Consider the following 14,323-nt stretch of genomic DNA (forward strand, 5'->3'; position numbering starts at 1 on the left):
AATTCGTATACAAACTGGATACTCTCCGACGAAGTACGAGGGTTTCGAACAAAAAGCACCGCCTACCATGGGGAAATCTATTTTTATATCATTTTCCCATCAAACCTTTATAATGTTTAATACACAACATCCAAAGTGCCATGCTCAAATTTGGCCACATTGAGTTGGTTTTCTACTTTTAAAGTATAAACTAATTTTCCAGCAATTAAAAAAGGGCAAAAGCTCTTCAGTTCCAAATAACATGCAAACGAGCTCGGAAAGGGATGAAACTTGGTATGGTGTCTTCATAGGATCCCTGTAGCGTATGTTTGAAATTTCAGAGTGTTATGAGAAAAAAATTATGCCCCTCGCGTGTAAACTGAACACTCTCCGCTGGGGTATCAGGGTTACGAATGAAAGCCACCGCCTACCACGCGGAACTCTATATTTTACATCATTTCCCATTCAAACATGTTCTATATTTAATACACACCATCCAAAGTGCATGCTCAAAGTTAGCTATTTGTGGGTTGGTTCGCTATTTTTAAAGCATTAACAGAGTTTCCGGCAATTAAAAATGTTTAAAAGATCATTGATTCCAAATAACGTGCAAACAAACTTGGAAAGGTTTGAAACTTGGCATGGTGTCTTCATAGAAACCATGTATGGTGTCTTAGAAATTTGAGAGTTTACGACAAAAATTTGATGCACTTTGTGTACAAACTGAACACTCTTCGATGAAGAATCATGTTTTCAAACGAAAACCATTGTCTACCGTGCATAAATCAATTTTTTACATCCTTTCACCTGCAAAATTTGCTATGTTTAATAAACACCATCCCAAGTGCCACGTTGAAATTTGACCACTTTTTGAGTTGTTTTTCTATTTATAAAGCATTAACTAAATTTTCTGCAATTAAAAAGGATAAAAAGCTCTTCGGTTTCAATTGACGTGCAAATGAGCTCGGAAAGGGTGGAAACTTGGTATGGCGTTTTCATAGGACCCCTGTATGGTGTGATAGAAATTAGAGACTTTTACGACAAAAACTTGATACACTTCATGTACAAACTGAACTCTCCGACAATGTATCAGAGTTTGGAACGAAAACCACGACCTACCACAGGGACCTCTTTTTCTATATCATTCCCCATTCAAACTTTTCTATGTTTAATATACACATCCAAATTGTCATGCTCAAATTTGGCCACCATTCTAGGGTTAGTAAATATGATTTTTTTGAAGCATTCCTCTTACCTAATATCTGTGGCGGGCAACCATGGGTTTGTGAAGGATTGCTTCGGTGCACAAACTTTTCGCCGGCCACTGGTGCTGACAATGCAATGGCAGACATTTTTGTCCCGCCACTACTGGTTTTTCAAAATAGCAGTGGCGGTTCTCACTACTGTTCGCCAATAATGTGACTTCACCTATAAACCTTTTCCCAGTAGTGAAACCATATACTATGTACGTGTTAGACGCAGAAAGTCTCTGTATACCTTTATATACTACTAGAGAAAACAAACCTGAAAAGATGCAAGTTTTACGGACGGCCAAACTAATTCCTCTGATCACCAGGTTACGATCGAGACGTTCCGGCGCGCCAAGTTTCGTGAATGACCGTCTACGCGGCTACACATAGGCGCACGTACGTCCCAGCAAAATCAGTCAATCAATCAGCTTGCTTGCTTGTTAGCTTGCACTTGTACGCCCGTGTGTTGCTCTCTGGATGATCCAAGCTAAGTGCTTCAAATCCAACAGAAGTGTCAACTAGGCGAACCAAATGGTAGCCTAGAGTCGATCTGTCCGCCATTGACGGAACGAGTGAGTGCCCACTGAATTAGTTTGGTTCGATCATGTCCGCTGGTAGCCCAAGATCTGACGCGAAGATTAGTCTAGTTCCATCATGGCCGCTGAAAGCGCAAGATCTGATGCGAAGATTAGTTTAGTTCCTCCTGCCAGTTTACTCGCTCACACCACGTTGAAGACCACGACACCACCGGCCCATTTTGTCCTACTCCAACTTGGATCTACTTGGTTCGTTTCAGTTTCATGGATCAGATCAGAGTAGATCCAACCATTTTCAGAGCCCGATGCACTGCAGAGTGCGCCGAACGAGGAGTGAGCCCGGTGCGCGTTTGTCTGCCTGTGCGACTGTGCCGCCGACATTAGTTTCATACACTACTAGTAGCAGTACTCCCTCCGATCCTTTTTACTCTGCACATTGGATTTGCCGAAAGTCAAACTTAATTAAGTTTGACCAAATTTATATTAGAAATTATTAGCATCTATAATATCTAATAAATATAATATGAAAATATATTCCGAGATGAATCTAATGATATTGGTGTTGTTATGTAAATGTCAATAATTTTTTATATAAACTTGATCAAAGTTGGATGAGATTGACTTCAGACAAACCTAATATGCAGAGTAAAAAGGACCGGAGGGAGTACATCAGTTGGTACATCATTTTTTTTTTTGCGAAGTAGTTGGTACATCATTTTTTGAGCAACCGCTGATGTTCCGTGGACTGAGCAACTGGATGTTTGTTAACAGAAAAAACTAAGACAGAGGACATCGAATCCGAATCTCAGTTTCGAAGACCGTTTGGTTGATTCCTGGCGCCCACGTACAAACGCTCACATGCAGCTGGTCACCTGTTTGGCTTTTATTCCACGTTTAATTTTTTTCATTTTAAGGCGATGTTTTGTGTCATTCCGCTGAGCCGAGTGATCAGAATACTTTCAAATTTTCAAAAGTTATGTTGGCTTACTAGTCCATTCAAAACCACCTTTATTTAATTTCATCATGCTGGGCAATATCACCCACACTCAGATGGGCAATCAGAGAGACTTAATCAGTGCGTAAAGAACAATCTAAGGTGTATGGCATTTCTTTTCTTTTTTTTTTTTGCGAGAAAATTTCTGATCTATTCATCTTCAATCATGGCAGTACAATGAATACCAGAAATAATAAAAATTACATCCAGATCCATAGACCACCTAGCGACGACTACCAGCACTGAAGCGAGCCGAAGGCGCGCCGCCGTCATCGCCCCTCCATCGTCGGAGTCGGGTACAACTTGTTGTAGTAGACAGTCGGGAAGTCGCCGTGCTAAGGCCCCGTAGAACCAGCGCACCACAACAGCAACCGTCGCAGATGAAGAATAACGTAGATCAGAAAGATCCAATCCGAAGACACGCGAACGTAGACAAACAACGACGAGATCCGAGCAAACCCACCAAAGATAGATCCGCCGGAGACACACCTCCACACGTCCACCAACGGTGCTAGACGCGCCGCCGGAACGGGGACTAGGCGAGGAGACCTTTATTCCATCTTCAGGGAGCCGCCGCCGTCTCGTCTTCCTGAGCAGGACACAAACCCTAGCAAAACCGAAAGAAACGACTAAATACGGAGCCCTCCCGCCGGCCCTTGCCGAGATCCACTGCGTCCCCATGGCCCTAGGGCCACCGGAGAGGAGGCGGACCTGCGACGGCAATGACGGGAGGCAAAAACCCTAACTTTTTTGTGGAGGAAGGAGGAGGCGGCGGCTAGCCTTTAGGTGTTCAAGAGTCTAGATTGCTTTCATGGCTGTGATTTAATGGTGCTACAACACCACATACAACACAACAATCACACCAGTGCAAAAACCCCTTATCAATGACAATGTCAGAAAGATTATTAGTGGCATGTTGGTGACATGCCATTAGTATCACCCCACTACTACGTACTCCCTCCATATATATAAAAATACAAGACATTTTTTGATACGGAGGGAGTAGGTATTTTACTGGTATGTCACCAGAACGCCGCTAGTAACACACCTATTAGTGGCGTGCATAAACCCACTGTGACATCCCATTTTTTTTCAAATTCTGGAATGTTAATAATAAGATGATATTGATTGAATTGCTTTGATTTTCAGGTACATTCAAAACTTTTTGAGTCCTTGTTTAAACCTTTTCAAATCATGTCATAAAAGTTGGTTGATCATTCATCTAATAAAGAAAACTATGGTTGGAGAGTTTATTCAGGAATTCAAAGGGCATTCATTTCGTTTTGACCCTTCTGAAATATTTTTGCTGGGCAATATCACCCACACTCAGATGGGCAATCAGAGAGACTTAATCAGTGCGTAGGAACTAGCGAGCCTATTCTTCTCTCTTTGCCGTTGGGCCTATTCTTACACTAAGGTCCATTCCCAGGCATGGACACTGAATTACCTAATTGACGCTCAGGACGAAAAGTTGTCCGCCGAACGAATAGGAACTAGCGAGCAAGCAAACCTAGTGGACCGGTTTTGGAAACCTACTGGATGGTTCCGGAACTGTTCTGTTCTGTTTTGGTTCCTCTTTTCTGTTTTATTAATTTTTTCGTTGATTATTTTTTCTGTTTCTTCATTATTATTTTTCTTCTCATTTATTTCGGTTTCTTTTTTATTTTTCATAGATTCATAAATTTTCAAGATTAGAATTTTTTAAAATAGAAAAAAAAATCATATTTTTATAAATTGTCAACTTTTATTAAAACAATATTCACATTTTCAGAAAAATGTTCGGAATTCCAAATTTTGTTCACATTTTGAAAGATTGTTCAGGAATCGAACATGTGTTCATGTTTCAAAATTTGTTCAGGAATCGAACATGTGTTCATCAATAAAATATCATTTTCAAAAATTGTTCGTGTTTTCAAAAAGATGTTCGTGTTCTTTCAAAAAATGTTTGCAAGTTCAATTTTATGTTCAGAGTTTCAAAACATGTTTCCGTTTTCAAAAATTGTTCACAACTCCAGAAAATGATCACCTTTTCCAATTTTGGTCAGTGCTTAAAAATTGTTCATATTTTAAGAAACAGTTCAAAAAAACTCGTGTTTTTTCAAATTGTTTGAGATTCCCGAAAAAAGTTCACATTTTCATCAGTTTTCAAAATTTTAAAAATTTGTTCACATAATTTAAAATGTTCATGTCAAAAAAATCACCTTTATAGATGCAATCACATCGAATTTATCCAAAAAACGTTAAGATCTGTCGCGGCTTATGGTTCTTATAAACCGCGCTGCTTCTATGTAGGAGGAAGGTTGTCTAGTACATTGGCTAGCTATTATGGTTCACAACCTGAAAGTCCGTGCATCGATTATGCACATCCGTAGTTTTTATGTTCCTTGATTTTCTCTCTTTGCGTGTTTTTTCAGGTTATTTTTGCTATCTGCGCACTGCTGGGCTGGTCTAGCCGGAAGAACCTCTATGCGGCGCACATCTGTTGGACGCAGTAAGCGTCATATAGGAGTGTTCCCCATGGACAAAGCCATCTCTTCCCTCCGGACTAGAGGAAATTTCAGAGATTAAAACCCTGATTTGCGGAGAATAAATCCTTTCAGAAGATTAAAACCCCGATTTAATGTTTTAATTCTTCAGAAATCGCAGCGCTCCGAGCCACCATTAATAGCCGCGACCTCATCCAGGATCTCTTAGCAGACATAAGTACCACAATCGTCCTCATCTCGAACCCCCTCACCCGCACATCCGAAAACCCCTCTCACTTCCTTCTCCCCCCAAGGAATTGCTCGCCGGAGCTCCGCCAACTCTGCTCGAGGGGGAATCGATCACGAAGGGCCTCTAAATCAACTTTGCAGCACCTTCGATGATGTGTGAGTTGTTCCCCATAGGACCGACGGGTCCATAGCATTAGCTCTCTCTCTGTCTCTCTCTCTCTCTCTCTCTCTGATCTTCAATACAATGTTCTCCTCGGAGTTCTATTCGATGTAATTTTCTTTTGCGATGCGTTTGTTGGGATTCGATGAATTGTGGATTTACGACCAGTTTATTCATTGAAAGTAATTGAGTTATATTCCGAACTTTATTATGTGTGATTGTTATAGCTATGTAATGCTTTTTGATCTATGAGTTTTCTTTGGCCAAGTTGATGATTACTCCCTCTGTCCCATAATATAAGAGCATTTTTATACTACACTAGTGTCAAAACGCTCTTATATTATGGGACGGGGAGAGTAGATCTTTAGTGGAAATGGTGTATAGTAGTAGGTTCAATCTTGTGGTGTCGCGCACATATTTTTATTCTTGCTACTAAGGATAAAACAACGATGTTCTATCATATTAGTTGATCTTATTTTTTTCCACATTATGTCATCATGCTTCAAGGATTACTCGGTTTTTTATGAACTTAATAAGTAGAGAGGCAAGCATAGAAGCGCTCTTGAACTGGAGTAATAATAGTAGGCGTTAGTAAGTTTAACGGTCTAGTTTTCATGGGCGTAATACCTATGTACTGATCATGTCATGAATAACAATATATCATCATAATTATTCGCTTTTCTATCAATTGCCCAACAATAATTAGTGTACCCATTGTTTGCTATGTTCTTAAGAGAGATGTCTCTAGTGAAAGCTATGCCCCCCCCGGGTCCATTCACCATTATTACTGAAACCCTAAAAACCTCACTGTAATTTATTATATTTTGTTTTCTTTTGCAATTTATATATCTACCACTATCAGAATTGATGCTTGCAATTAACGAGTACAAGGGGATTCACAAGATGAAACTTTTTGACAATTGTTTCTGGACCAAAAGAGACCAAGGAAGCTTCAGGAAGAGTCCAGAAGCCAGATGAGTAGACGGCAAGGCAGCATGACGCGCCTAGTGGAGTAGGCACACCGTGCCCCCTTGTGGCTCCGTCTGACCTTAATCCAGCGCTACAAATTCCAAAATATGTCAGAAAACCCCAGAGCGAGACCCGGAACAATCATTTCGCTACCGCAAGTCTCTATTCTTTCGCGATCCCATATGGAGTCCTCCGTCGGTTCACTGCTGGAGGGAGAATCGATCATGGAGGGCCTCTACATCAACCTTGCTGCACCTTCAATGATGTGTGACTAATTCCCCACAGGACCTATGGGTCGATAGCAGTAGCTAGATGACTTTCTCTCTCTCTCTCTCTCTCTCTCTCTCATCTTCAATACTCCCTCCGTTCCTTTATATAAAGTGTATTTGTTTTTGATAAAATTCCCTAATGTAAGGTGCATTTCTTATAATTCATCATAATTCCCTTTTTAGCCCTCCAAAAAAAAAACGAAAGTATCTCTCTCATGATTGTGTGTGTATCTCCTTGTAGTAAAAGAAAGAAAATATCTCTCTCTCTGGATTGCATGTATCTCTTATTTTCCTGGACTAGCTGATTTACTTGCCAATAACCAATAATTTTGCAAAGGGTAATTTAGTCCTAACTAATCTATAATTATGTGCCTTGGTCACCGCACCAAAAATAATACACCTTACATAAACGAACCGAGGGAGTACAATGTTATCCTCGGAGTTCTATTCGATGTAATCTTCTTTCGCAACGCGTTTGTTGGGAGCCGATGAATTGTGGGTTATGATCAGATTATTCATTGAAATTAATGGAGTTATATTCTAAACTTTATCGTGTGATTGTTATAACTATGCTTCCCGATCTATGAGTTTTATTTGCCAAGTTGATAATTAGATCTTTACTGAAAGTGGTGCATATTAGTAGTTTCAATCTTGCAGTGTCCTTACTTTGTGACAGAAGGGATAACGAGGCACGTATTTGTATTGTCGCTACTAAGGACAAAACGACGGGGTTCAATCATATTATTTGTTCTTATTTTGTCTATATTATGTCATCATGCTTCAAGCATTACTTTGTTTGTTATCAACTTAATACATAGAGAGCCAAGCATAGAAGCGCTCTCGAAATGAAGTAACAGTAGTGGGTGTCAGTAAGTTTAACGGTGTACTTGTCACGGACGCAATGCATATTACTCATCATGACATGAATAACATCATAATTATTCTCTTTTCTATCAATTGACGAACGTAATTTGTGTACCCATCATTTGCTATGTTCTTGAGAGAGATGCCACTAGTGAAAGCTATGACCCCTGGGTCCATTCATCATTATTACTAAAGCCATAACAAGCTCGCTGCAATTTATTATCTTTTATTGTCATTTGCAATTTATATATGTACAACTATCAGTATTAATCCTTGCAATTACTGAGTACAAGGGATTCACAACCCTCTTGCCCGCGTTGGGTGCAGTATTTTGTTTGTTTGTGTGCAGGTATTGTCGACTTTTGTCTTTGAATCTCTTATTGGTTCGATAACCTTGGTTCTCCACTGAGGGAAATACTATCTGCTACTATGTTACTTCATCCCGCCTCTTGGGAGAAAATCCCAATGCATATCACAAGTAGCACCGGACAACGCGCTGTGCCGACTCTGGCCAGGCACTAGTAGAAAACAGGGCTTTCGTTCGGGCCAGATAAGCCCATTAGTCCCGGTTCAATCACTAACCAGGACTAATGTGAGCATTGGTCCCGGTTCGTGCGACTAAAGGCATTAGTCCCGGTTCAAAAGAGCCCTTTAGTCCCGGTTCGTGTCTCAAACCGGGACTAAAGGTCCCATTTTCAAACTCTACCCCCCTGGTGGATCGCCTTTTCAGTTTTGTAAAAAGCAAAAGAAAATGATAAAAACTTCAAAAATTAAAATCCTTCGACATGTAGTTATGTTACTACATCTACTAGTTAGGAAAATTAAAAAACATAAATTTGGACATTTTTTGCAAAAAGTGTAGGGGAAATGTAGAACGGCTATAAATTTTGCATACGATGTCAGAAAAAAATAGAGGCTGGGGCCCCACCAGCCCCTTTAGTACCGGTTCATGCCACAAACCGGTACTAAAGTTGTTTAGTTGCAGCGGTTTTTTAGTCCCACCTCGCTCCGCTAACAGGGTTTTTACCACCTTAAATATGTTACTTCTCAAACTATCACAACCACTTGGTCTTCATTGAACTCTATGTGTAGGATCTGTGGCCGCAATAGAAATCTTCGCCGGTTCTTAAACCGGGGAAGATTCCTATTGACCATTCAGACTCTACACAAAAAGATCATTGATGATCAATATATTTTTGATGTATATTTTTACATGTTTACACGGACGAAAACTCATCTGTTACACCGGCACTTTATTTTTTAAAACTTATTACAGCTCCAGACTTTTTTGCATTCAATATGCACGATTCAAAGCCACGTCATCAACTTTCAACCCTTTCTAACATATTTTGCTATTTTTCATGCATTTACAGATTTGTTTTGAGCTAAATGACCCTGAAATTGAAAGGCACTACAAATGAACTCTGAAAAGGTTGAAACTTGGCATGGTATCATCATTTCACCCCTATCTGGCCATTCAAATATATTTGGTCATGAATTATTATTGTTGAAAATTATCTATATGATTAATAAGTTGGGAGGCAAAACATTAAGCCCCTATCTTTCTCCATGTTCAATGGATGGTATTTGAGTATGTGGTATTTGCTAAATCAAAGGTCTTACATAGACCCTTCCTAAAATAAGTTGAATTGCAATTGTTTGATGACTGAGAACATAGTTTGTTAGTTTTCAAGAAAGTTTATGGTCTATGCTTTAACATGTGAATAGCTTGTAATTTGATCATGAGAAGTTTTATTAGATGAGCTACTGCTTTGATAAATAATGATGCTAGAAAAAGTGATTAAAATTATCATTGATCAAACTTGTGCACTTGCTAGCATTCCACATAAAATTTTCTGTTTTTATCATTTACCTACTCGAGGACGAGCAGGAATTAAGCTTGGTGATGCTTGATACGTCTCCAACGTATATATAATTTTTGATTGTTCCATGCTATTATATTATCTATCTTGGATGTGTTATATGCATTTATTGATGTCGCTTGAAGCTACTTCGGTATTTCCCCAAAGAGGAAGGGATGATGCAGCACGGCAGCGGTAGGTATTTCCCTCAGATATGAGGTTATCGAACTAGTAGGAGAACCAAGCAACACAACGTAAACAACGCAAAAAATGTATAATATATCAAAATGTTCAGCATGAAAATCCGCATCCAATTTTGACAGCCAACGGCCTGTTTGCAAAATTTTAGAATCCTCCAATTCTAAAAGGAAAAAAAAGATATGCGCAATTTTTTTTGAATTTTGGTTAAATCTGGTCAAACTGTGGTCCGTCTACTTATTCAAGAATTATTAGTGTTACTGAATAATTATTCAAGAATATTAGTGTTACTAAATAATTATTTCAGTTTTTTTTGAATTTTGGTCAAATCTAGTCAAATTGTGGTCAAACTATGGTCAAACTACTTATTCAAGAAGTATTAGTGTTACTAAATAATTATTCAAGAATATTAGTATTACTAAATAATTATTTCAGTTTTTTTTGAATTTTGGTCAAATCTGGTCAAACTATGGTCAAACAGTGGTCAAACTATGGTCAAACTACTTATTCAAGAAATATTAGTGTTACTAAATAATTATTGTTTTTTAGAATAATAGTTTCAAACTCAAACAATGAAACATGTGACTTCATGCTCAAGTTAAACTCCTGAGGGTTAATAGGATTGACATCTTACTATTGTCAGAAAAACAACAAGTGCAGACTTGGAAACGAGAGAGAATAGAACCCGGAAGTTAAGCGTGCTTAGGCTGGAGTAGTGAGAGGAGAGGATGGGTGACCGGCCGGGAAGTTAGATGATTTGGAATGATGAGAGGTGATTAGAGATTAGAGATTAAACTGAGCAGTGATGAGGGGTGATTAGAGATTAAATTGTAAAATAATTCAAAATTTTAAAAAATGGAAAAAAATTCAAAAAAATTCAGAAAAATTCAGAAAAAGAAAGTCCTTTAGTCCCGGTTGGTGTTACCAACCAACCGGGACTAAAGGTGGAGCTTCAGGAAGCAGCCACGTGGAGGTCCTTTAGTCCCGGTTCGGATAAGAACCGGGACTAAAAGGGGGGCCTTTAGTAACGACCCTTTAGTACCGGTTCGAGAACCGGGACTAAAGGCCCTTATGAACCGGGACAAATGACCCTTTTTCTACTAGTGAGAAGACACTAAGAGCCGGCTCTAACTGGATGAAACAGGCACCAACAAGGCAGCCGACTCAGGCGGGATGGCCCCACCCGCCCACTGGCACACGCAATCCCGAGTCGGGCTCCACGCGCGAGTCGACGTTGCGACCGGGTCCCTGCTTTCGTGTCTGTCGCGACCGTACCAACCCACCTAGGGGCAAGTACGCCGCTAGGCGGGCTCAACCAGAGCTTCGTGCGAGGGTGCCGGCAGGCCCGACACTTCACAATGACGTTGGCCCCGAGCAAGCTGAGCGGTCCACCTATCATGGACACTCTAGACTAGTCGGCCGGACATCTGCCTGGGCAGATGCGACGGCTCGCCTCATCCCCGAGAGCCTCCTGCCGCAAGCCAACCGCGCGCCCTCGATGAGGCTCTTTTCTGAATGTAGCAATCGCGCGCCCTCGATCTATTCGTCATCGACCAGCCGGCTGACTTCAGCGACCGCGCACCCTCGGTCCACCTGTCATGGACGCACACCGACTGTAATGATCGCGCGCCCTCAGTCCACCCGTCATGGACCCTCCAGCTGAGTCGCCTGGGTCCAAGCCGTCCGGGCAGATTGGACGGCCTAGAGCGGCCCCGAGAAGCTCCTGCAGCATGCCACCTGGCAATGGACGGCTGGGAGGCTCTAATCGCCGTTGAGCAGCCACGAAGGCGGGTACTCCACCGTCCTTTATAGGAAATAATGTATTTTTATTTCTCCAAAAGAAACCAGCCTTCATGTTAAATTTTGTCGAAGTGCTTGCTTGCGTCATGATCCTTGTAACTACAACTATAATTCAGAAGAATAGGGAAGAGTGAAACACTGAATGAGGTCTGGTTTGCTCTGCCTTAGAATTGTAAAACAAACGCACAACGTACATAGTTTTTTATAAACAAAGTGGATTTTTAATTAGAAGTCAAACTGTCGTTATGATTTTTAGTCTAAAAGGTATGTGATCGTCATCTTAGAATGCCAGTATGACACAAGTAGTGGCAGTATGCACGTGCATTGCTGCCTATTTGTATGAAGGTTTGACATTTTCATTACCAACAGCCCGACTGTTAGAGCTTCATTTTTTTTTGAAAAACACTCTATTTGTCCATTTTGGCAAGGATAAGCCTACTGTATGTCCACTTGTTTACCCACTCGGTCCGTTTACTTCAGAACTAAAATTAGAGACCTAGCTATATTGATGAGATGCCGTCAACACAGCATATAGAAGTGTTAAAAGGAAGAGTTTTATGGCAGAGGATAAAGGAGTTCCTTTTCTTTTTTCTTGCAAAATATAAGGAACACAAAGTAGCAACAGCATTGATCTATAGACGTTTGTGACAGTTAACGTATAAGGTGAAAATGTCCTCTAATTTGGTAAAGGCATGCAAATTTTCTAAATTTCAATATTGTAGTTTAAAACAAGCAACATACATCTAAAAGCAAACCCAGTTTAAATTCAGTTTTCTCTTACCGAAATGAAAAATAACTTTGCTTTTTCGCGAATATGCAAGCCGCATATCTTTGTATTGATAGAAGGAGAGTGTAGCATGGGATTACAACGCATACAAGGCCATGTACGCAGAGGCATGGTGCACAAGCATTGGAGCAGACTAGAACAAGGGGCTGCTCAGCCCTAGGCGTCTACGCTAGCAACTACTCGCCAGGGATGATGTTAAGCAGTCCGTTGGCGCCTGCCTTTGCCCATAGGCGCGCCTCGTCTTTGATGGTGTTGGAGATCAGCGAGAGTGAAGGGGTGGCTCGGTCGAAGATGCATGCGTTGCTGTGTTTCCATAGCCATCACGCCGTGAGGATGATGAGGGAGGATAGCCCTTTTCGAACTGGTGCCGGCGAGCGGTCGAGGCAGGAAGTCCACCAAGTCTGGAAGGGAGTGTGAGCATCTGGGAGATCGACGGCCATGCGAGCCCAGCCGAGGATGTCATGCCAAACCTGGCTATGAATAAAGGGTGGGTTCTGATCTATAGGAAGTGGTTTGTTTTCATTTCAGCACACAAAAAATTAATTTAAATTTAGATTTATGATAGATGTTCAATTTGTCAAACTTTTTGAAAAATATTCGTTATATGGAAACTTTCATCCGAGATGTTACCCTAGAACCTTATATGTTACATATATCTTCAGCTGGGTCCACATGTCAGTCTCTTATCAGTTTGTTAGCAGCTGTAACATTACGTAAGGCAAGTCAAAGGAACCTTCCAGTTTTTAATTCCTAGTATTACCTTTTGAATGCCTATATAGATCATACCTCGATACAAGCTCCAGCTTCTTCTTGGGCAGACAGTCAGCGGAGCTACACACCAGCGGTAAGATCTCAAGTTCTCCGTAATGTCTTCTCATACATAATTGCATAATACAGATTGGCATGATTATAACTATACTTGCAAATGTAGTAATTCGTACCTTTTCTTTTCTACAAGCCTGCGTTATGAATCCAAATCCATTAGAGATCCCGAAGCAGCCAGTATTTGTCCGTAAAAGAGCAAATCTGCCAGCTCCTTATGTTACCAGTGAAACTACACAAGTTGAAGGTATGCCTCCAGTATCAAGTTTTCAATACGATTTGAACATACATCCTAGTTAGAACAAATATGTATCTGGAATACTCTATATACCAAATAGATTTCATGTATAGTTCCATATTAAGTTGAACCAGTTAACACTAGCAAAATTCCATTCTCGTTGTATCACACAGTCGATCCGCCTTAGTATACTACAGATGAAATAACAGAGCCGACTCTTCTCCAATTGTACGCCATGCTCTTATAGATAGTATTTGTGTACTATACGTATATCTGAAAAATCTAAACTAAACTGTATGTGGTGTTGGTTGTTGTATGAATTCTGTCAGGACCAAAGTTTTAAATAGCTTGCTATAGATTTTGGAGAGCCCTCTCGCTAAAGCGATGGATTTTGAACCCTAACCTTAAAATGACGCTAATAACTCACTATCCCACACTATAGCGCTAAATTCAGAGCCATTTAGCGATGCCTGGACGCTACAACCACAGGAGGGATGTAGACGAATTTCGATGCCTGATTGTATGCTTATCCCTTTTCAAAAAATTCAAGAATTAATAAAGATGTTAAATGGGGCTTAGCTAGCTCCGCTATAGCTTTTCATAGCTTCCGGTCGAGCTGCCGATAAATGGCATAGCCCACTATTAAACTCTTTGGTCAGCACTAGTTTCTGTGCTAGCTACCTGCAGGTTTTCATCCCATAACTTATGTGCCGACTGGGGCGTAGTCGGTTTCCTAGCAGTGCTTGAACTTGCTATTTCTCTTTTTCGTATCCTTACTCTGTAATATTACTATGTAATTAGGTTACATCAAAGTAACGGAGGAGGTAGCCCATTTAAAAAATAAAATAAAATCTATTTAGGTATGTAATCTATTTAGTCTA

At 40.5% G+C, this 14,323-nt stretch overlaps 1 protein-coding gene across 1 annotated transcript in view; it reads left to right on the plus strand.

The window, feature by feature from the left end:
• The first annotated feature begins 13,191 nt into the window (after positions 1-13,191).
• Positions 13,192-14,323, plus strand: part of LOC119369018 — a 2,578-nt gene continuing 1,446 nt past the window's right edge. The window contains exons 1-2 of the mRNA XM_037634094.1: positions 13,192-13,226; positions 13,341-13,451. Coding sequence (XP_037489991.1) covers positions 13,349-13,451 — 103 coding nt within the window. The 5' untranslated portion in view covers positions 13,192-13,226; positions 13,341-13,348. The remainder of the gene's footprint in view (positions 13,227-13,340; positions 13,452-14,323) is intronic.

This window comes from Triticum dicoccoides, chromosome 2B (genome assembly GCF_002162155.2).
Source record: "Triticum dicoccoides isolate Atlit2015 ecotype Zavitan chromosome 2B, WEW_v2.0, whole genome shotgun sequence".
NCBI classification, from domain to species: Eukaryota; Viridiplantae; Streptophyta; class Magnoliopsida; order Poales; family Poaceae; genus Triticum; species Triticum dicoccoides.